Source organism: Prunus persica, chromosome G6 (assembly GCF_000346465.2).
Source record: "Prunus persica cultivar Lovell chromosome G6, Prunus_persica_NCBIv2, whole genome shotgun sequence".
Lineage (NCBI taxonomy): Eukaryota > Viridiplantae > Streptophyta > Magnoliopsida > Rosales > Rosaceae > Prunus > Prunus persica.
Genome location: NC_034014.1, coordinates 27,493,064 through 27,516,067, shown reverse-complemented (window position 1 = coordinate 27,516,067; position 23,004 = coordinate 27,493,064). Strand labels below are relative to the sequence as shown.

The following is a 23,004-nucleotide window of genomic DNA, read 5'->3' as shown; positions in this document are numbered from 1 at the left end:
TAGAGTGTGGTTTTATATAGAGTTTGCTCCTTCTGCTGCTGGGGGGGGGGGTGCCACTACGTGGAGGCTGTTTATTGGGTGCACACACAGCACATATATCCGAATAAAGGAAAATGATTTATACAGCTAAGTTCCATAAATAGGTGAGCGTGACACGTGTCTGGCCCTTATGTGCGTCTTGTTCTGAATGGACCATTGTGTCTACCGACATAATTTATTTATTTAAATTTATTTTTTCATAAGAAATTGTGTCACATATGCATAAAATATCTAATGGTTTTTGAGATATTTAGGGAGCTCACATGATAATAACAACATTATTCCACTTGATTGTGGGGTTCCCGAGGTGGGACCCACTGGAATGTATTGACCAGGCTGTAAGGAAGATCTAACGGAGCTTACGTTGCCACTGCGCGCTGCAGCAACGGCCGTGGTGGAGGTTCTCCCCAAAACGACCAAACGACAGAAGAACTTATATGAAACAGTGGTCTTATCAAAATTGAAATGTATACGATAGCTTTTAACATGTTGCCGACGTTGGTGACTAGCTGCCCAATAACAGGATCCCAAAGATTTAAAAAAAAAAACAAAAAAAACAAAAACTTTGCCTTGGTTCATAGGGAATTAGTTAGATAAATTTTTATTTAAATTATTAAATTGGGCCGATAGTGTTACAATTAAATTGGGCATCTCATATTTCAATGTAGAGTAAAATGTAATGGTTTGCAAACTTGGGGCCCAGTTAGTAACATGGGTTTTGAAGAGAAGTACATGGTTGAGTCATCTAGGCTATAAAGCCCAAAAATATATATACACACAAAAAAAAACATTAGGCTTTGTAATCTTTAAGGGCTTGTTTGGTACACCGTATTAGACTCTGGATAGGAGTAAATAGTCTATGTCAGGTGTTTGGTGTCAACTTGTATTATTTAATTACCCGACTATTTTATACGGGTTGGGCTTTTAATACTCTCCTTACCTGACTAACTAATACAACCCACACACCTCGGTTTAGATAATACACGCTTAATTATACGGCTAGGGAAAAAGAACACGCTTTCTATGAAAAAAATCAGACTCTCTTTTCATCTTCTTCTCCCTAGGGTTGTTCTCTACTATCTTCCCCACAGGTTATTTTCTTCACTCTTCTCCAGGTATCCATCTCTCACACTCTCTCTTTTTCATACTCTCTTCAGTATGCTTTATATATTTCAAATTTTTAGTGGAAATTAGATTATGAATTTTTTTTTTTTGGCATTTTTTTAATCGAATGTTTTCTTTTATGTGATATAGTGATTCGACGTTGTGGGAATATTTAGATTGTTGGTATTAAACAGAGTATTGCCAGTTTTCGTCCAAAAACAAACAACTGTGCTAGTGTTGGTAGTTTAGTTGAATACATACATACCTGACGACTAGGAGAGCAAAATTACAAAATTAAAATTGTATGAACCTGAATTCTAGGAACCATTTTTTTTTCTTTGTCAATTGCTATTAGAAAAGCAAAGATGGACTTGTCTATTAATGACCAAATTAAGGCACTACGGCTAATTTTGGAGAAAGCAAGTGATGAAAAAATATTTCTGACATTGGATGGTGCTATGAGAAAAACATTTGTTCTTCTCTTACTTAGGGCGTGGGAGTTGTGATTCACTCTTTGATGTAGTTTGGTTTATGAACAACTTTCTCTTTTGCTCTTATCACCTTAATATGTGATCACTTTGAATTATACATTATTTGGTATTGTTTTTATTAACGTATGCGAGTATGTTGGAATTTTTATGAGATACTACAATTATGATAATGGGTTATATGAAAAAAAAATATTGGCAAAAATAATTGAAAAACAAATCTTGTCATATGAATCTTACCAAAAAAAAATTTGTGTCATTTGAATCTCAATTTCCATTAAAATTATCAAAGATTTTTTTTTAATTTTTTTATTTATAAATAGTCTGATATGATGTTATCTGAAACATCACCAAACACAGTATAATTTAGTCAGATTATTTATCCGGAACAGCACCAAATGCCTTATAATATTATGGATAAATAATCAGTACTCTCCGGAACAGATTAATACTATCCGACGGAAATTAATCAGTACAGTCCGACGTACCAAACGAGCCCTAAATATCTTTTCTATATACTGAATGCACCTTAGTTTGGTTCACGGATTGAACTTCTTGGGAATGAAATTCTCATGTCTAATTTCATAAGATAGGTGAGCTTGCAACAAGTATGCAGTCATGGACATGTCATTTGTTGCCAATTCGGTAGTGATCTCGTTGACAACCAATTGAGAGTCGATGTAGATGCTTATCTGTTGAGCAACCATATCTCTTGCTAGCCGAAGGCCAATCAAGAGGGATTCATATTTGGCCTGGCTGTTGAAGGCTTTAAATTGGAAGTGAATGGCGTATTCGATGGTGACTTGATCGGGTGCTGTCAAAATCGGGTCGACGAAGCTACCATGCCGATTGGATGATCTGTCAACATGTAACGCCCACAGAGGGATAGTGGGGCCAAATGTGCCATAAGTTGGGGTAGGGTTTGGGGCTCGGATGGGGCAAAGGATGATGTGTCATCTACTGATGAGTAGAAGTGAGCACAATTTCGAGTCAACCTGACCGAATTGTCTAATCCTATTATAGTGGGTTGGCCTAAAAATGAGTGGGTCTTGGGTTAAAAAAATCATAAACCGCTATTTACGGGTTGAAACAAAAACTTAAAAGTATGCTTAATTTTGAGTTAATCCGACTGAATCGCCCAACCTAATCACAATGAGTAGTTAGCCACAGTTAGGTAAATGGCAATGTTAATTAAACTTCTAAATTGATCTGCAATCCTTGCAGTTAAAAAAAAAATTGTTTGGGAAAAAATGCTCAAAATTCCAACAAATTGCATGAGGATTTTGTGATGAGATAAATTTCGTGTCTTCTTTTCTCACTTGAATTTTGTGATAAGATAAATTTCGCATGAATGTTTATATATAAAAATGTTTTTGCTGTGAACATTATAACATATTGAAGTGATGGGAGTCAATTAAGATATTGGAGAAAACTAAAATCAGCAAATATAATTGATTATTGCAACATCACCACGATCCACTTCAACATCTTGCTCCACTGACTAGGGATGAGTTGAGCAAACGTTAGTAACTTGGTATCATCCCGAGCTGTCCATTCATCCTGTAAGCCCACCTCAATCAAGAAACTAGAAACATGTAAAGAAAATAGAAACAAGCAGCAAAAAAAGCAATAACAAGAAGCAAATCAAAACTTGTTAAGCAAAGCACCAATGAGAGCTTGACACCAGTTCTCAAAAGCACGCAGATAATTGAGCTCAATTTCTCATAGCATTCCCATTAGAATCTCAAACAAGTTTATTAAGGGTAGAGGAACTCCCCCAAAATTTGAAGTATTGATGTAAATGAGGCAAGAAAGTTGACTATCATTTTGTACTATAAAAAATTAGCAGTACCATTTAAATGAATTTTATTTGATTTCTTGGACTGCCTACCAATATATTGTGACTTTTGATCTAAGGACGTTTATGATTTTGTGTAAATTTTTATACTGAACTTTATTTATAAGTATGTTGAATCTTGCAGTGATTTCCAGAACAGTTCACTCTCGAACATTAAATCCCCTAGAAAATGCCACCTTGAGGTATATATGTTTCCAATGCAATGGCTTCAATTGGATCCCAAATTTTATTTTGGAGTTGTTTCTTATATATTTTAATTTGTTATAGATTTATTAGAGAAGCTAGAAGAAAAAAGAACTCTGCGTTGTTAAGGATGTTATTATAGCTGGACATCTTAAAAGAGGACACACATGATACCAAATTTTGATAAGCAACACAAATTGTGGTGTTGGTAAGGCCTGGTTTGGCTAGGCCAGCGTTAAAGAAGTCCTCTGCTGTTGCATTTGCTGTGTGTGCGTCCTTACAGATGAACCCGTTGACTTTAATTTCTTTTTCAATATACACAATTCACTTAGGATTAAGCAAAACTTGCACTAAAATTTCCCATGATTTTATGTGGTCACTTTTAGCACCATTATAATGAAACATTGGAACTATAAAGAAGAAATAATGAAGTCGGCCACATAAATGTCTTGAAGAAAAGCATGGATCAGCTCTTCAGCCGGCTTACGAAATGTATGGTGGTTAACAATATGCCTTTGGAGTCTGTTTGAACTGAGAGCTTCCAAATCCCATGTATTTTTTGTTCCTTAATTACAATCTCAAAACTTCCAAATCAATATACCAATATCACAGTGACTCAAAGCAATCTATCATACCTAAAGGGCACTACCTAGTTAGCCACAGTTAGCTTACTGTCACAATGAGTAGTTAGCCACAGTTAGGTAAATGGCAATGTTAAACTTCTAACAAAACTATATTAATACATTATTACCGCGTCAAAATTGATCTGCAATTGCAATCCTTATGGTTTCAAAATTTTTGTTTGGGAACAAGTGCTCAAAATTCCAACAAATTTCATGAGGATTTTGTGATAATTTTGAACCCTGGCTAAAGTCTTGCATAACTTTCTTGTGTCTTCTTTTCTCACTAGAATTTTGTGATAATTTTCAAACGCATGCGTAGTTTATATATAAAAATGTTTTTTGTTGTGAACATTTGCATCATGTAAATTTAGTTTGTTAAATATTTTAACATATCCAATATCGAAGTGAATCAAATATATTTAACAACAAAATATCTGAAGTGAATCAATTATAACATATCAAATATATCCAATATCGAAGTGAATCAAAGTGATGGGAGTCAATTAAGATATTGGAGAAAACTAATCAGCAAATATAATTGATTATTGCAACATCACCACAATCCACTTCATTATGTTGATGCATTTCATGCTCCCAACCATAGACTCCCACATCTCGATCATCTTGATGAAAATGTGGCAATCCGGCTCCACTGAACAAGGATGAGTTGAGCAAAAACTTTTCATAATACCTAGCTGTCCATTCATCCTATAAGCCAACCTCAATGAAGAAAATAGAAACATATGAAGGAAAAAAAAAAAAAAAAAAGAAACCATAATAAGAAGCAAATCACAAATGCGAGCTTGACACCAATTCTCAAAAGTACGCTAATTGTGACTTTTGATACAATGACCTTTATGATTAAGTGCTTTATTTATAAGTTCGGTGTATCTTGCATGATTTCCCGAATAATTCACTCTCGAATATTAAATATTCTAGCAAATATGTCACCTTGAGCTATATATGTTTGCAATGCAATGTCTTCAATCAGATCCCAAATTTTATTTTGGAGTTGTTTCTTATATATTAATTTGTAATAGATTTATTAGACAAGCTAGAAGAAAAAGGAACTCTGCATTGTTAAGGATGTTATTATAGCTGGACATCTTATTTTTCTCAGTGCAGTTAAAAGTGGAAATGAGGAAGTGCAAAAAAATAATTGCATGCAAATTAAGACTGGCATGAATGGTGCAATTTAAATTAGGACACACATTGTTGTGTAGTTGTATTCTCAATATGAACGAAGGTGCTGTTGGTGAGGCTTGGTTCGGCTAGGCCAGCGTTGAAGAAGTCCTCTGCTGTTGCATTTGCTAAGTGTGCATCCTTACAGATGAACCCGATGACATTAATTTCTTTTTGAATATTCACAATTCACTTAGGATTTAACAAAACGTGCACTAAAATTTCCCATTATTTTATGTGTTCACTTTTAGCACCATTATACTGAATTATTGGAAATGTAAAGAAGAAATAATGAAGTCGGCCACATAAATGTCTTGAAGCAAAGTATGGATCAGCAGCAGAATTGCCAAAGACAATGGCAAAGTAACAATAAACAGTGCCAACATACCCGTCAATGTTGCTGGTTATTAGAAAGAAATCGAATAGAAATAGAAGCGGATAGTAGAAAATGTTTATGAATGAATCCATAGAACGAAGGGGGAGAGCTAGGCTGAATATTTATAGCAAAGAGTAGTTAAAATAAATAATTAAGATTTTTTCATAGAATCATAATATATATTTGGATATTGCATACATCAATTTGACAATAATGTCCTTTGTGAACAAGCTTAATAACAAATCTCTGTGTTAAAAACAAAACAAAAAATTAATATGATGGGTCAAGATGGAGATGCGCATGCATATTGGTGCTGGAGTGTTGGCCATCATGGTATCACAAATGTGAAAACACGTTTTCCAGGACAAACAATAGCTATGATTTTTGGTTCGAGACTTGAATTTAGGGTTTTGGAGGCTAAAATCCATTTTTAAAATACTAAAATAATTTTAAATTCCACAAAATTATTTAAGATAATTAATTATTAAGTAATTTATTAAATTAATTAAAATATTTAAATACTAATTCTTCTCTAAATAAGTAATAACTAAAACATAATATATTTGCAGAGTATAGCCGCGCGGCTATACTTTTTTAAATATTCTAATATATTTAAGGCGTATATAGCCGCTCGGATATACTGTTTAAATAGTCGAGCATATCTACAGAGTATAGCCGCGCGGCTATATATTTTGAATATTTTAATATATTTATGGAGTATAGCCGCGCGGCTATACCGTTCAAATATTCTAATATATTTAAAGAGTATAGCCGCACGGCGATACTATTTAATTATTCGAATATATTTACGGAGTATAGCCTGGCGGCTAGACTGTTCGAATATTCAAATATATTACGGAGTAAAGCCGGGCGGCTAGACTCTTCAAATATTTCCTAAATACGCTTGAGAATGGAAAGGTCTAAAACCTAAAACGGTTCTTACCCTTCTGTTTTTGATGCTCTGTAATTTTGAAATCCTCTGTATCCTTGTTTTATCTAATTTTTGTTCTCTGCAAATAGTATATTACTTCTTTTTTTGTTGACAAAAGGATATTTCAAACTATGGCAGGGGGATTCGAACTTATTTGCAAGAAGATGGACACACTTCCGCCCAACTGCTAAATTATCAAGTTTTTTAAGAGATTGAGGTTGATGCTTTGTAATTTTGAAACCCTTGTTAGCCTCCTTTTTTTCTTTTTTTTTTTTTCCCTCTGTAATTACTTCTTTATTTATCTGTTTTTTTTTTTTGGTTAATTTATTTATTGGTTACACTACAAGGAAAAACCCTTTTGGCGACCACCGGTTTTGGTCGCTAAAAGCTGTCAATTCGTCGCCAAAAGCCTTTAGCGACGAAAGAATTTCGTCGCTAGCTTGGTCGCCTAAGGCTCGTGGCTGAAAGTAAAAGTGACAAAAGGTGACGAAAAAAAATTTTCGTCGCCAAAACCTTTATGCGACCAATTGGTTTCGTCGCCTTTCACTAATTAGTTCGTCGCCTATAAAGACAGGTTCCCGCAAAAATACCAAAATTTGCCGCGAACTGAAGAAGGATTAGGCGACCAATAGATTGGTTGGTCGCCGATAGTTTTTGGTGACTACCAGATTTGGTCGCTAAAGCTCGCACAGTTGGTCGCTAAAATATGTATATTTTGTGTTTTTATTTATTTTATTTATATTATGTTTTGTGATAATTTAACCTTTTGTGCATTAACATATTGTAATTTCGAAAAACAATAAATTTAGATCAATAGATCAATAGGAAATTACATGAATACAAATTTCTCTCATTCAAAAGTACACAAGTGTACTAGTCATTCAAGTACACATAACATATCCAAATTCCACTGAAAGACTGGAGGCCAAGCTCCATATATTCTTGCCCTTGGTAAACCCAAGTTCTGCAATCATTATTTCCCCACTCTAAGACTATTACCAAGCTTGTATACTATTTTGAACAAAACAAAATACATGTATACTATGCCTTTTGTATCCTCAAGTTTTGTAGTCATGATCTTTAACACCTGTGGGATAGGGGCTGTGATCTAATATCGTGGAATTCCCAAACACTCCCAATTGTTTGCTTGACCTTCTCAAACTCATCATCTTCCTTTACAAAAGAAACAAAATAAGGAAATATGCTCAAGAAGATGCCAAAACCAAGAAAATTAAAATTAACATATATATATATATATATAGAGAGAGAGAGAGAGACCAAAACTGAAATTCACAATCTTAACTAAATAAGCCATCAAAAAAGAGTTCGACATAAGAAAACTGATTGCTGGTCTTCAATAAACCAACTTTAAAAAATTGAATTCATTTTTCATAGCTCTCAATATCGATTGTCAAAGCATACCTTTGTGATAATAACAGAAATCAAATCATCAATTACCACAAATAAAGAAGGGAAACAGTTACGAAAAACCAATGTAAAGACTAATATTATGCATGGCACAAACCCATTAGATAACATAAATCATAAAATCCAAAGTATAATCCACACCTTAAATGGAACCAAGTGTAATAGGAAGAAGAGGTTCTTACCTCAAATGGTCCTCTGTCCAAAACCCCAAACCAAATCCTTCCACCTCAAATAAATTTGACATGGAAAAACAGGATACTACCCCGGTAAAGTTAAAGACACCTAAATGACATTGTTCTAAACACATTATAAGATAAAGCGAACTGAAGGGTAGATGGTCTGGGGGCAGAGAGTGGAAAATAACTCAAGCCATCAGAAAGTTTTGGGGAAAGAGAGTGGGTATGCTTAAATGAGTACATAGAGGTTACAGAGCTTTTTCTCACAAAGGAAGCATCTCATATTCTATTCAACCTATTTAGTGAACTAATAACAATAATAACAATAGTGCAGAAGTCCTTGGCAGAGCTATGCAGGTATTTTGATTTAGGACCAGCTTTAATTTAAAATATAATTCTTTCTAGTGTTAAAAATTAATAAAAACACAAAGACAATGATATATCTAATTTCTCAAACAGAAAAATTATGATGTGGACCAAAGGGGCATCAGCAAGGTAAAATGAAAACAAGCTGCAATACCCAAGCACCTTAAGACTTAATTGCACTTCCTAGAAAGAAAGAACTCTAACCCACCTGTAATGCCAATGGCATATCATTTGAAAGTTAAAGCACAAAACACTACCTTATCAATCTAAATCACTATAATCATCACTGTGATTACTAGATTGCCATCATGTTGTAATCAATCACAACCTTAACCGGAAGACCTCAGTGCCTAACAAGATTTCTTCTTCTTATTATAGTTCATCTTGCACATTACAAACACAAAAATAGGAGCACCATACTACACTGAAATAAAGAGAAAAAGATCAACCTTGTTTATCTTCAACTACACACTGTTTAGCTAACAGTTTCAATTGGATAATGGGAACAAAATTTTAAGCAAAAATGAGATATACCTCTTTTCGTTAATGAATATAACTCTTAAAAATCAGTTTAGAAGTCACTCTCCTTCACTCCCTTTTCCAAATCAAGGTCCAAGAAATTAATATAGGTATTTGCAGTCATCAAATAAGTTCATGTGTATAACAGATTCCTAGAAACTTATTGCTTCAAATGAGAATTTGGTTTGGTTTCAAACAACAGAAAGCAATTCCTTATAGCTAAATCTTCTAGCAAAATCAAAATGGCTACTGCTACATCAAACCAGAGAAAAATAGAAAATCCAAATCAAATAGGCAATGTATGTTTTTAAATAGCTCCTCAACTTGATTGCCAATTCACAATCTCCATTAGCCAAAAATGAGAGAAAAATTTCATCTCAGATGTTTGAAAATCAGATACGCAAGTTCCTAGTCATGTTAGACCCACTTCAACTTCAAAATCCTAGTCATGTTAGAAAAACTTTCCCAAAGGACATACGTATAATGTATAACAGCAACCTTTAGAATACTCGCTTCTTCTCGGTTGAAATTTAAACACTAGCAAAAAGATCTTTTAAAATGGAAACAGGGAATACAAAATTACATCAATAACATATACTTATTCACAGTACATAACCAAATATCTCTTGCAGACTAGAGACCTTATCAATTTAAGTGAATTCATTGAAGTCCTCCGATATATGAAAAGAGAAGGAAAAAAAAATTATAATGCAGGGTCTTTAAAAGTTAAGTTTCAAAAGAATATGAGCCAAACAAGAATTTTTAAAAGGCACAAGAAAGAAATAAAATGGTGGCACAATTTTTTATTTCTAATAAAGAGAGGGAAAACAAAGGATGCTGAAACCTACCATCTACAACAATAGATTCACAGCCTAGCGTTGGTCTCTTGGTTGTCTGATGGGGCCTTCAAGTCTTTAATAGCTACAATTATCCATAATGGAAAATTCTCAAATGGCAGTGCTCAATCAAGGTTGCTTCTCTTTTATTTGTTCTCACAGTTTACATAAATAAAATATAAAAAGACCTTAAGAATTAAGTTCTTGAATGAAAGCTTAACAAAGAAATCTGAAAAATGCTGAATCACTGCAAGATCCAGCAAAGAAACAAAGCATCAATTACAAAACACCACCAGGCAACGCAAGCACAAGAAATCTTCATAATAATAATATATAAAAAAGGTAAATCTTAACATTTCCATGATTCCAAACTCGTAACTCAAAATATTCAGAGAAGTTTTAATACCTAACATAGAGACAGCAGATGAGAAGTGGTTGAGGGGTGGTCGACCACATCGTTACTAAGACAAAAACCAACTAAATTTTATTTTTACAGAATCAAAATCAAATAATTACAGAAAAATAGCTAAATAAACAAAAAATAATAAAAGCACCTTTGAATCAGAGTTGGTATGTGGCTGAGCACATTGCAGAGAATCTCTAGTATATGTTGTTGTAGCAGCAAGTGGTTGGCATCGATGAAGGGTGATTTTGGGAAAGAGAGTGAGAAATAAGGACCATGAGAAATCTGAAGGGGGATGAAGAGATAGTGGGTATATAAGTGATTGGCCGGCATCGTTGGAAGATTTCATTGCGAGCGTTCGTGGAGGACTTAGTTGAAGGCATCGGTGGTGTGGAAGACGGTGGAGAGAGTGGATACGAGAGAAGTAAATTGGGGGAAGTAACGGGTTAGGGAAATTTTTTTAATTTATAGTCTCCCAGAATCAGCCACCAAGCTATTTGGTTGCCAACATGTCAAATAAGGAAAACGACACAGTTTTAATACTTTATATTCTTTTTTACAGGAACAGCGACCAAAAAAATTGGTCGCCAAGTTTCAAGAAATATTTGGGCGGTATCTCACAAAATATTTTCGCGGCATCTCAAATTTAGAGACGACGCAAGCAACTTTAGAGACGACATAATTTAGTCGCCAATAATTTTCAAGCTTAAAGGCGACCAATCTTGTGATTGGTCGCCAATTCCTCCCCTAGCGACCAAATCTTTTGGTAGCCATTCGGACATATTTTCTGGTCAATTAGTTAATAAATTTGACGAAATTATTGGCGACGAAATAAAAAACTTTGTCTCCCATAACCTTGCTTGGCGACCAAATTTGAGTTGGTCACAAAAGATTTCGTGGCGAAAGAGGTTTTTTCTTGTAGTGTTAGGGTATGGATCCCATGACCAGCAAAGCAAATGCATTGTGCAAGTGCAGGAAGAGTCAAATCTGAGGCATTTAATTGGTTCCTTATTTTCACATGGTGAGTTCAATAGTGGCACAGGTGCTCTATCTTAGTTTTATGTAATAAAAAAATGGAGCAAAAAAACGGGGCATAAGTCTTCCAGTTGTTCCTCATAGGAAGGCAAAGATGTTCTTTTTCTTTCTCACCATAGAGTTGGGTTAAGTGACTAACATTCCAACATATATAACTTTTCTTTTCTTAATGCTTCAAAGCTATATATGTACATGCATGGAGCTAGTACACTTTTTCTCCATTTTGCATAATTTTCTTCTCCTCTAGTGGATGTTTTCCCGCTAATTTCTGCAATGTAATATTCTGATTTCAGATCATATAGCTACTAATCTGATTGTCACCGTCGTCATACATATGTGTGTGTCTATATATATATATATATATATATAGAGAGAGAGAGAGAGAGAGAGAGAGAGAGAGAGAGAGAGAGAGAGAGAGGAATTGCAATGCAGTATGGGCATTATCACTGTTATATAATAAGCTGTCATTGGAATTTGATTCTTGGTAAATGCATCTTTTGAGAAGGAAGTCAATAACTACTGCTGCTGAATTTTTTTTTCTGGACAACTCTGCTGCTGAATTTGATTAACAAAATACATACAAGAAAGGCTGCTTAGACTGATACTTGTTCAAGAAAAAGCACTGATAATCTGTAACAGGATACCTTCCTTTTAATAATTCATGTTTAAATAGTCCATTAGTCAGACCAAAAAAAAAATGCAGTGCAATCAAATATTTTAAACATGCAATCTGATTTCACTATAAATCTCTTTTTAAGCTCATTATGACTCAAATTAGGACCTAATTACTTTTTCTGTCTTCTACAACTAGTAGTGCAGGTTTATTTCAGAGGTTCTCTGCAATGTCCTGTCCTGATTGTAATGGAATCTTCTTTACGATGCTGCCTCACTAAATTCCATTTTGTCTGTCATATCATTACTTCTGGATATGGGGCCATTGGTGCCAGATTGCGAAAGAATCACTCTGCTTCAAGGACCCATTGTCTGTTGTTGAAGACAAGATGCACAAATTAGGAGGTAAACTTAGTATCTGACGTTAACAATTGTTAAGCTACCGAGACTTGTGAAGATGAATTACACATTGTAAACTTTTCTTCTTCTTTTTTTCACTGTTTTTCTGTGTTGTCCACCTAGCTTAGTCTCCGTCACATCACAATCACTTTAATACCCTACTTAGTTTGTAAGTCCACTTTACAAGGATCGGCTTTCTTTTTTTAATTCTTAAGCATGCATTTATATTCAATCTGCATGTCTTGCTCAATTAATCTATTCAATCATGAAAAAAAATATGGTGAAAAGCAGCAAGTTGCATAGGCAAATGTGGAGCAGTTTGAGATTTGATGCTCAATTGATCTGCTTTGGATCTGCCTTTGCATCATCTGATCAAGTTGCATTGCAAGAACAGTATTTTAGCATATCTGCTAAGATTGTAACCCTATCTCATCTACTCCATCATCCTTGTCTCATACTATATCATAAAGCAGTAAACAAATTGGTCTTTTCACCCCAATATAATTCTACCACAAACACCTTTATTAGTCTTTTACTGAGACAACAATGTGTGGAAGTTCCAAACTTGCAATCATATAAACCTTGAAGAGTTGGAAAAGCAATGTCCCTACCAACCCCAAAGAGATCAATGGATCATAATTTCTCATCGCTTGCTTGTGTCAAATGACTCAAGTTGTCATTTATCTTCTGCTTAAATATTGTCCTCTGACTTTGTTCCTCCCACACGCTTGTTGGTAATTTACAGTTGTCCCCGCTATCTAGGATATCTGATTTCTGTTTATTTTACTTTTATCCTGAACATCACAATAAACATGGGCGGAGGAGAAATATGGGCTGATCAGATAACATATTAGAAAAAGATATATGGGGCCCTGCACAAACCTGAAAAATGATTGCTCTCATCACATTATTATAAAAAAAAAGGAAAATAAAAAGGCTGCCCTCTTCCTTGTTCTCCACTTAAAGTGGTTTGGAGTACATATGCTATGTTTATACACACTAAAAATCAAAATAAAGAGTACAGGATTCACTATTGTAGTGGTTTGGAGTAATTGTTTCTTTATGAAAGGTTCTGAATTTGAGTTATAGTATTCGTATAATGTGTGTGAATTTAGTATACTATCACCCCTCTATAGGAAAGGTCCTAAAATAAATAAAGAGGTTGTTTTGTTCACACATTTGCTAAACACTATTTGATTAAGAGAGTTGATTTTTCCACTTCTCTTTTCTCCACTTACACTCTCTTTTGCTTTTTAATATTTTTTAATTAATATTGTTCTTTTTTGTTCTTTCTCTTTCCAATTTTATCTTTATCCTACATTAAGGTTTTCATAACTGAATTTAAGAAAAGTTAACAGAATATAAAACAAAAAAAATTATTGGAAATGGACAGAAATGCAAGTATTTGTACGTCAAATTCTTTGTGGTTTTTTGACCAAGCATGTGAGTACTATTTATCTTTGTTGTAGTTAATAGATAATAAATTTTTAACAGGTCGAAGAACCAAATAATGCTACTAACCAAACTATCATTAGGAGCTTAGATATGCAGAGAGCAAGGTATGCATAATAGTTTCAGAATTTTATTCTTTCATAATATTAGTAAGTGATTGTACATGTCTTCTTATTAAAGAAAATTGTAGGATAAAAATAGAATAGGAAAGAAAATAAAGAACAAAATTAGAATAGAAAAGATAAAAAACAAAAAAGAACAAAATTAATTAAAAAATATTAAAAAATAAAAATGAGTGTAAGTGAAAAAATCACCTCCCTTGATTATCTTATCAGCACAGTCAACAACATAGTTGGAACCATGCTTTTTAAAATATTATTTTCGCTCTGCAAATGCTATGTGAAGGCCCTTTTTTGATAAGACTAGCAGAAGCAATTTGCATGAATCTCAGATAATGGTGAAACCAGAAAACAAGAGAAAAAATAAAAGCAGGCAGCTGGTTGTTGTTTTCAACAGCACCCTGCCGGCACTGTGCTTCTGCATTTCCTTAAATTCATTCATTCATAGCAATCAAAGATTTCAGTCACAATAAATAAATAAAAAACACACACACACACAAATATATATAGTTATATCTCTGCAGATTATATAGATGGGTCTGGTGGTCATGTGCAGATTGCAGGGGAGGCACAGACAATGGCCAGCAGAAAACTGCTAGTGTTGATAAAGCATGATCCATGTTTGGGTCCATTTAAAATCTTGGCTCCGCAGCCACGAAGGCATGCATTTATATTTATTTAGAGGTCAGTGGTTTCTTCTATAATCCTATGAAGCCTCATCATTTTCTTATATTATCCTCTGGTTTTCCTGCATCTTTGCACCCTGTACCACGCTGTATATATTTTCTTTACCATCTCTGTCTCTTTCTCTCATGATTTTCTTGCTTGGGATCTTCATGCATGCCATTTCCAACATGTTTAGGCAAACCCAATTTGTCATTTTCTTCCCATGAATCTCTGTCCACATATCAAACTACTGTTTTAATTTTTGTAATCCATGTGCTTTAAATTAAAGAAGACAATTAGATATAAATTTAACCAACTTATAGCCATGCTCATAAAATGGATATGTGGCTCCCATGACTGCAATATCAATCATCAATTCCATTCCTTACAAGAAATTATACTTCTCTATTTCCGCTTCATTGTCTCGCTTTTTATTTTCTCTCATTATCTGACAGGTGACATGAGGAAAAATAGAAAAAATAGGGCAATGAAACGGAGGAGGTAGGGAAGTTGGGAAATAATTTATGGGTTTTGTCGCCTTGGTTGGCTGAACACGTGGAAGTAACCGAGAGACCCTATCATGCAATGTCATGCAAATCACTGACCCAGTGGGCTCATGTCAACAAAGGCTCTATGCTGCTGGATACCAAATTCCATGGACATGGAAACAAATGTCACGTGAAGTTCATACACACACGTGAATTTCCACACCCTCCAAATCTCTTTCCTGCTCTCCAAGTCAATTTCCACCTCCAAAACCTCCAGCGTCCAGCCAACTCTCTCTGATCAGTCAATTTTAGGACCTCAAATCTTTTAATCTCTGGAAAATTTATAAATAAAAAAACCATATCACAATCTCATTTCTGATTAATAATGGTGCATGCACCAAACAGGAGATGAAGGAAAAGATGCTCCACAAAATTGGGTCCACCATGGAACGTGCCAAATCCAATGTTGGGTCAGGAAAGCGTCCACGTGGACAAAACCCAGTAAGGTTCCGCGTGAACGTTGCCCGTATTACCCATGCTTGGGGCCCAGTGTGGTGGTCCACATGGAATCACAAACCCTAATTTTGTGAATTTCTCAAATTTCAACTTCTATTGTAAATGTAAATGTGTAAATGTAATGGGAGCAAGCAAGCGCATGTTGGATGAACATTTTCTAGTCATATGAAGCAAAAGCAAAAATTAAAGGACAAATCGTCTTCTTCATTGAAGACATCTAAACCCATCCAATCAATCGGCTCACTGTTTTTGAGAAATTCAACGATTGCATTCATAATTCAGGAAAAAAAAACCACTAGTTTCAAATAGCTAATACAAATTATATATCTAATCACTTTATTTTCTTTATCTTTCATGTAAAACATCATATCCTATCACTTTTTTCCTTTTTCTTTTTTCATTGAACATTTTAAAGGATACAGTCCATTTCAAAATTTGGCTTAGATTCAGTTTTTAATAGATTTTGCGAACTTCATTTCCAGATTGTCTTATCACTTTGTTGAACTTGTATTATATGTTTTTAACTTTACAATTTGGTGGGGGCCCTGCCTATAATCAAAGAGTATAAAGTTTGGGATTTTGGTGTCCCCTAATTGCTGGCTTTATGATACATTCTACATCAATTGGAAAAGGCAATCATGTCCTTGATATAAATTTCTATGCTTCGGTGGATTAAAGGGCAAAGTGTGGCATTTTGTTTACCTTAATCAAGGGATTGCACAATAAGACTCAATTATTCAATGAGACTGGATCATGATTTTCATTCAAAAGCAATTGAGACTAATTGTTTTGGATAAGATGATGTTATAAAGCTCAATCCTTCTTTTATCTTAACCTTTTTATTTTTTATTTTTTTAATGTTTATTTAAAAACAATGATTTACATGTTTTGTTTGAACTAAACACAGACACTCACGCGACGATTATAAACCGTAGATTTTTGGAGTCCTACAATATGGTGTCGGCTTCATAAACAAGGACTGAAACAAAACAAAAATCTAAATTATTTTGTTCAAGTAAACTTCAATGAATCATCTAAAACTTTACATCATTACAGCACCACAGCGAATGCTACATCCCAGCACTAAATATATACCCAAGAAAAGTCTCTCCCAAAATGAAGGGGAGGCAGATTTTAAAAACCCATTATGGGCAAGTCAAAGACTTATTTATCATGCCTTTAAACCATAGTTATTAAAAGGAAAAGTAGGGTCACCAGCCAAACAAATTTATAACGATGGATGTATCATGTATGTATGTATGTATGATAATGATAATGATGTTGTTGTTGTTGTTGTAGTATTAAAAATCCAGGCATAAAGTCCACAACTACAAAACCCAAATCCACGTCCAATTTCGAAAAGATAACATATAGAAATACCAAAAGGATAATATGCTCCCTATTCTATTCGAGTACAGAGAACAGAGACACCAAATGCACCTATCTTACTACAAAAACAAACCTACCCAGCTGTGGGCCTTTCTTCCATGATCAAAGCACATCAATTCAAAGGATAGGGAAGAAGGGCTCACCACACCACGTACATACAAATAATTCAAGTGTAATCTACAACAGAAGTAAACCAGAGTCAAATTCACTTGATTTTATCTCTTGTTCCCCCATTTTAGTTTTATTATAAATGTGTCTATCTTTAAGTTAACATAAAAGGGTTTAGAAAATAATGATCATCGAAGTCATGGCAGCACCATGTTTTAGGTAGCCAGTCGCAAAGATCGTGATCAGATTTGGTAATGACAAGTTGACAAGACTATGGCTTGGTGGTGGCAGTTATCATCACCTATCTACTATGACCAAAAAAGGAAGAAACTTAAGGTTACAATTTGAGTTTGGTTTGGATGAGTGTATTGAGTAATATGATTTTCTCTATAGTATAAACAAACCTAATTAGCAATATGTAATAAGTTAATAGTTGAAGTAATTAAGAATATTTATCGTTTAACAAGATGTTGGATTTTTACATCCCTCAATTCAATATTACTTATATATTATATATTTTAAAGATTAGTACCGGAAACAAAATTCAAAGGTAAATAGGTTATAACATGATAAGAAGTTTGACCATGGTTAACATCACAAATGGCGTCAGCTAAACTTTGGTAGTTGAAAGTTGAAACTTTGCATCTCTCTCCCCCACCCTCTCTCTCTCTCTCTCTCTCTCTCTCTCTCTCTCTCGCTGCGCATTGGTCCCCCTGCAAGTCTGCAAGCCTTTCGCCGCCTTCTACGTCCACCGTCCACTTGGATTCTCTCTCTCTCTCTCTCTGTGAAATCATGGGTTCTCTTTGTTCGAGCTCAGTTTTACTAACTCTTAAGAGCTTTTTCTGATTTACCATGTGGATTGGTGTAATTTGACTAGTTCGAGGAACTCTGATTTCCCCAAAATCAAGTTTCTTGTATCCCTTTTGTTAATGCCCTTGCCCTGTGTGTATATGATTATATTTCTAGCTGGGTATTATTGGGTAGTGCAGATTTTCGGCTGTTCTTCAATTTTAGATTGTTGGGTTGTTGGGGTTTTGCTTAAGATTGTTGATTAATTTAAGGAGATGTAATCTCTTTTCTGGGTTTTTCGTTTATTGACTAAAAAAAGTGAAAAGAACTAATTTTTAACTCAAAGGAGCTCAAATTAGAGGTTTTTCAGGTATCTTTGGCAGCCATTAAAGAACTACTTTGACTGCTCACTTTTATGTTTTTAAAACTAAGTTGTATATTTTATTTTACTTACTGATAGAGACTTTAGTATTTAAAGAAAGATTTTATTCTGTAAATTATAACTGCAAGGAATATAATTTCTTTTCTTTTCTTCCCACTATAAGTTGAACTGGGACTGTCTTATAGTGGGGTTTTGGTTGGGAGTTTACGTCTTCAAACACTCTCGCCTCTTGGCATTCTATATATATACATAATATATACTTATATATGGTGCTTTGAACTCGACACCTAGATCAAGCCTACTGTGTAGAAGCTACCAATAATGGCTATGTTCTTGAAGCTTTGTGGCAATTCAGAATAACACAGTGCTTTACAGCTCTTCACCATGCCTTTGTCCGAGTTTTATCGGATGGCCGGGAGGGTTGATTCAAGTCAAGATTTTGAGTAAGTTCTGTTCCACATTTTTACCATCTTTGCACTCTTACCTCTTTTTTTTTTTTTTTTTTTTTTTGGTGTCATTGAGTTGTGTTCTGTTTTCCCATTTAACATTTGCGGAAATTTTTCTTCTTTTCCCCACTTTTCCACCTTGTGGGATTTAATGCAGACCTGTAAATGACTTTGTTGAGCTAGTATGGGAAAATGGTCAAATTATGATGCAAGGCCAGTCTAGTAGAACCAGAAAGAGTCCAACTTGTAATAATAGCTTACCATCTTACACCCCCAAGAATCGAGATAAAGATGTAGGAAATGGCAACATTGCGAAGACAGGGAAGTTTGGATCGGTGGAGTCTGTATTGGATGAAATTCCGTTGTCGGTGCCATCTTCCGAAATGGGTTTGAGTGAAGATGATGAAATGTTGCCTTGGTTGAATTATTCCATTGATGAACCTTTACATCATGAATACTGTGATGAATTTTTGCCTGAATTATCCACTGTCACTGCAAATGAGATTTCCAGCAATAGCAATCTTGCCTCAATGGATAAAAGGAGTAGTTCTAGTCAGGTATATAGGGACTCCAATACCAACTCTGCACATGAAGGTGCTTATTTGGAGCAAAGGAATGCGCCAAAGGTTGCTTCAATAGATGGTGCTGATGTTAGCAGACCTAGAACTGGTACCAGTCAATTGTACCCATTATCATCACAGCAATCCCAATCATTATTTCCATCTTTCAGATCAAGGGTTTCGGATATTGTTGGTGATAATACGGGTAATGCCACCCATCCTACTGTTTGCAAGAATTCAACTCAGGTTTCATCTGCAGGAGTTTTTCCTGGCATAAAAATGCAGAGGCAAGATCCAGTAATGCCTAGTAATAATAATTCATCCGTAGTGAACTTTTCCCATTTCTCACGACCAGCTGCTCTTGTGAAATCTAATCTTCAGAGCATTGGTGTGGTAGCTGGCTCAGGTTTATCAAGCATGGAAAAGATTGGAAATAAGGGCAAGGTTTCAGCTGCAACTAGTAACAATCCTCCTGAGTCAACTCTAATCGATTCAAGCAGCGGTTTATCAAAGGAGTCAAATTCACAATGCCAACATATTACAGTGACATCCAATGTTGAATTGAAACCAACAGAAGCTAAGCCTCTTGAGGAATCATGTGCTGCTAAACAGTCTGAGGCGGCATGCCAAGAGGATGCCTCTAAGAATGACACAAACACCAATCATATTCCTTGTGAAAGTGCAAATAGGGTACTTCGGGATGGTGAAAAAACTTTGGAGCCTGTCGTTGCTTCTTCTGTTTGCTCAGGCAATAGTGTGGAGAGAGGTTCAGATGACCCAACACATGCTTTGAAGAGAAAATCTCGTGATACTGACGAGTCTGAATGCCATAGTGACGTAAGTTGAAAGTTGGTAGTCAATATTTCTTGGAGTTCCTTACTGTTTCCTTTCCCTCCATAAACCAAGAAAACCTCCTCATGTGCAGGATGTGGAGGAAGAATCTGTGGGTGTGAAAAAAATAGCTCATGCTCGGGGCATGGGTTCCAAGAGAAGCAGAGCAGCAGAAGTGCATAATTTATCAGAAAGGGTGAGCAAAACCAATCATCAATAGTATTCATGACAGTGAACATGTTAGCTCTTTCCATTGTGCTGTTTGTAAACTCTAAGATTATTTAATTGTACTCGTTCTGGATTTCTGTGAACAGAGGCGAAGGGATAGAATCAATGAGAAGATGCGTGCTCTACAAGAACTCATACCCAATTGCAATAAGGTTGGATTTTTTTCCCTTAAGTTTTGTTTTTTAGTCTTGCCAGACATTTGCTTGTGATGTTTGATGGACTTTAGAAGTTTACAGTTTTTGGTGTTAATCAATGACCTAATTTGAACACTTTTGGAAGTGAAAACGATTTTTAAAATAGTATCCGTGTCTAGGGAAGTCTATCAATTAAAATCTGAAATGTACGTCCAGTCTTTCAAACTTTTTTTTCTTTCTTTCTGAAACTTTGTTAGTTGTTTGTTATAATGAATGTTACTGATAGTCATGGAAGTTTAAGCATAACCTTTTTTTTGTTAATATCTTCTTCTGTAATTTGGTTATGCTGACATTTCTTTATGGAAAATAAGGTGGACAAAGCTTCAATGCTCGACGAGGCTATTGAATATTTGAAGACACTTCAGCTCCAAGTACAGGTAAACTTATTCTCTCACTCCTTAGTTTATTCATCTTCCATGTTAATGTCTAAGAAATTGGATATTCAAGTATAACATGGTATTATTTCAATCTCGTTGCAGATTATGTCAATGGGAGCTGGTTTGTATATGCCACCAATGATGTTTCCAGCAGGAATGCAACACATGCATGCACCCCGTATGGCTCATTTCTCGCCCATGGGTCTTGGAATGGGAATGGGGATGGGATTAGGCATGGGTTTTGGGATGGGTATGCCCGACATGAATGGTGGATCTTCTAGTTTCCCTATGCTTCAGGTGCCCCCCATGCAAGGAGCACATTTCCCTAATTCACCTATGGCAGGGCATACTGCCTTCAATGGGATGGTAGGATCTAACCTTCAGATGTTTGGGCTTCCTGGTCAAGGAGTTCCCATGCCGATGCAACGTCCACCCTTAGTTCCTTCATCAGGAGGTCCCTTTATGAAGTCATCTGTAGGACTAAATGCATGTGGTGCAGGAGGCCCTATGGAAAATGCGGAATCAACTCCAGTTTCTGGTTCAAAGGATTCAGTTCAGAACATGAACTCTCAAGTCGTGCAAAACACCAATGCCAATAGCTCTATGAATCAGACATCTAGTCAGGTTTGTGCATTTACTATGAACTGAACTTTTTTTTGTAAAAATATATGATAATGATTGAGAGTTTGGTTGTTTAATCGATGCTGCATGTTTGTTGGGATTCTTTGTACTTACATAGGAGCATCTAATCCAAATAAATTAACAATGGGTGAAAAGAACCCAAGATTTTGTATACTGAGATGCAAGTTTTGAAATTCGCATTGTTGGATTCTATATTCTCAACATGCCCCTCTTGACATATGACCACATTGAGCCAAACAATCTCTTGCTTTGACACTTTGTTAAAGTTGGAGCATCAAATCCAAAAATAATTGGTCATAGGTGGACAAGTCCCTAGGATTTATATAATTGTCTAGACCTTTGGAGTTTGTGTTCTTTCCATGCCAAAATCAAGTTTTTATTGTTCTTTGGTGTTGCCAGTGCCAAGCAACTAATGAGGGCTTTGGACAGCCTGCTTTGGTGCGAAATAATGTTCAAGCGGCGGATGTCGATAACAACAGAGCTAACAGATCTTCTAGCGGAAATGACGTTGTGCTGAGCAGAACAGCTAGTGAGTGTACAAGGGCATTCTCGTATACACAAATTTTTATATCACATACACAACACAGTAATACTTCATTTTCTTGGACGAAATATGAACTTATCTCCACTTGTACATTCAGGTTAAGCAGTTCTACTTCTATCTGTGGTTGGAGGAGAGAAATCCATGATGCAGCATCTTGAGATTGGATCTTTTGCTTGTTTCAGATCCGGGTAGATACAATTTAAAGTACAAAGCACCTCTGAGTCGATCTTGAACCTTTGCAATAACCATCTGAATTATAATTTCAGGAGAGCACGATTACATGTTGCACAGATTTTGGTACCTTGAGAAGACTTGAAGTCCCTTCTAGCGTTTGTACATTCACTTTGTAGCCGGTGAGGTAATGCAGCAAAGTATAAGAGTTGAATATACCGGAAATATATGTATCAAATGTGTGTTTTTGGACATATTATAACAATTCTTTGAATTAATGGCAATGAGAGTAATGTCTTAATAATACATATGTTGTACTCTCTCTTTCTCTGAAGCCATTTTGGTGAAATATGGTACAATCTTTAACAAGGATTGTTGGCTATTCAGATGGTTCCATGTTCATTTTGCTTGTTCCTAGTTGTTGCTAGCAAACGTCGTGTTTCCCAATTTCGACCAATTCTTCATAAATCTTGACTGGGCTTGCAATCTTATTTTGTTTTCAACTGAAATGCACAACTTTTGGCAAAAGTAGATGGTATTTGGA

At 35.2% G+C, this 23,004-nt stretch overlaps 1 protein-coding gene and 1 long non-coding RNA gene across 4 annotated transcripts; one reads left to right on the top strand and one right to left on the bottom strand.

Moving 5' to 3' along the window:
* On the bottom strand, positions 7,576 to 11,087 carry LOC109949973. The gene is made up of 3 exons (XR_002272308.1): positions 10,664 to 11,087; positions 10,516 to 10,570; positions 7,576 to 7,957 (listed from the first exon to the last, which is right to left on the bottom strand). It is a non-coding gene; the product is annotated as an uncharacterized LOC109949973 (long non-coding RNA).
* Positions 17,933 to 22,842, top strand: LOC18774504 (transcription factor PIF3). 3 transcript variants are annotated; one of them, XR_002272266.1, is made up of 9 exons: positions 17,935 to 18,910; positions 19,071 to 20,310; positions 20,399 to 20,500; positions 20,619 to 20,684; positions 21,038 to 21,103; positions 21,206 to 21,727; positions 22,145 to 22,274; positions 22,387 to 22,477; positions 22,556 to 22,842. XR_002272266.1 is itself a non-coding variant. In XM_020566962.1 (8 exons), exons 1-8 carry the CDS (start codon positions 18,852 to 18,854, stop codon positions 22,389 to 22,391), a joined length of 2,160 nt encoding a protein of 719 aa, XP_020422551.1. In that variant the 5' UTR covers positions 17,933 to 18,851; the 3' UTR covers positions 22,392 to 22,842. The 3 variants fall into 3 exon arrangements, 2 of the variants coding, with proteins under 2 accessions (XP_020422551.1, XP_020422550.1); XM_020566962.1 differs by having other exon boundaries at positions 17,933 to 18,910; positions 22,175 to 22,274; positions 22,387 to 22,842; XM_020566961.1 differs by having other exon boundaries at positions 22,387 to 22,842.

Coding starts and splice junctions, on each gene's coding strand:
- LOC18774504 (XM_020566961.1), top strand. CDS start 18,852: ATGCCTTTGTCCGAGTTTTATCGGATGGCCGGGAGGGTTGATTCAAGT. Junction 20,311..20,398: donor AGTCTGAATGCCATAGTGAC/GTAAGTTGAAAG, acceptor CCTCATGTGCAG/GATGTGGAGGAAGAATCTGT. Junction 20,685..21,037: donor TCATACCCAATTGCAATAAG/GTTGGATTTTTT, acceptor ATGGAAAATAAG/GTGGACAAAGCTTCAATGCT.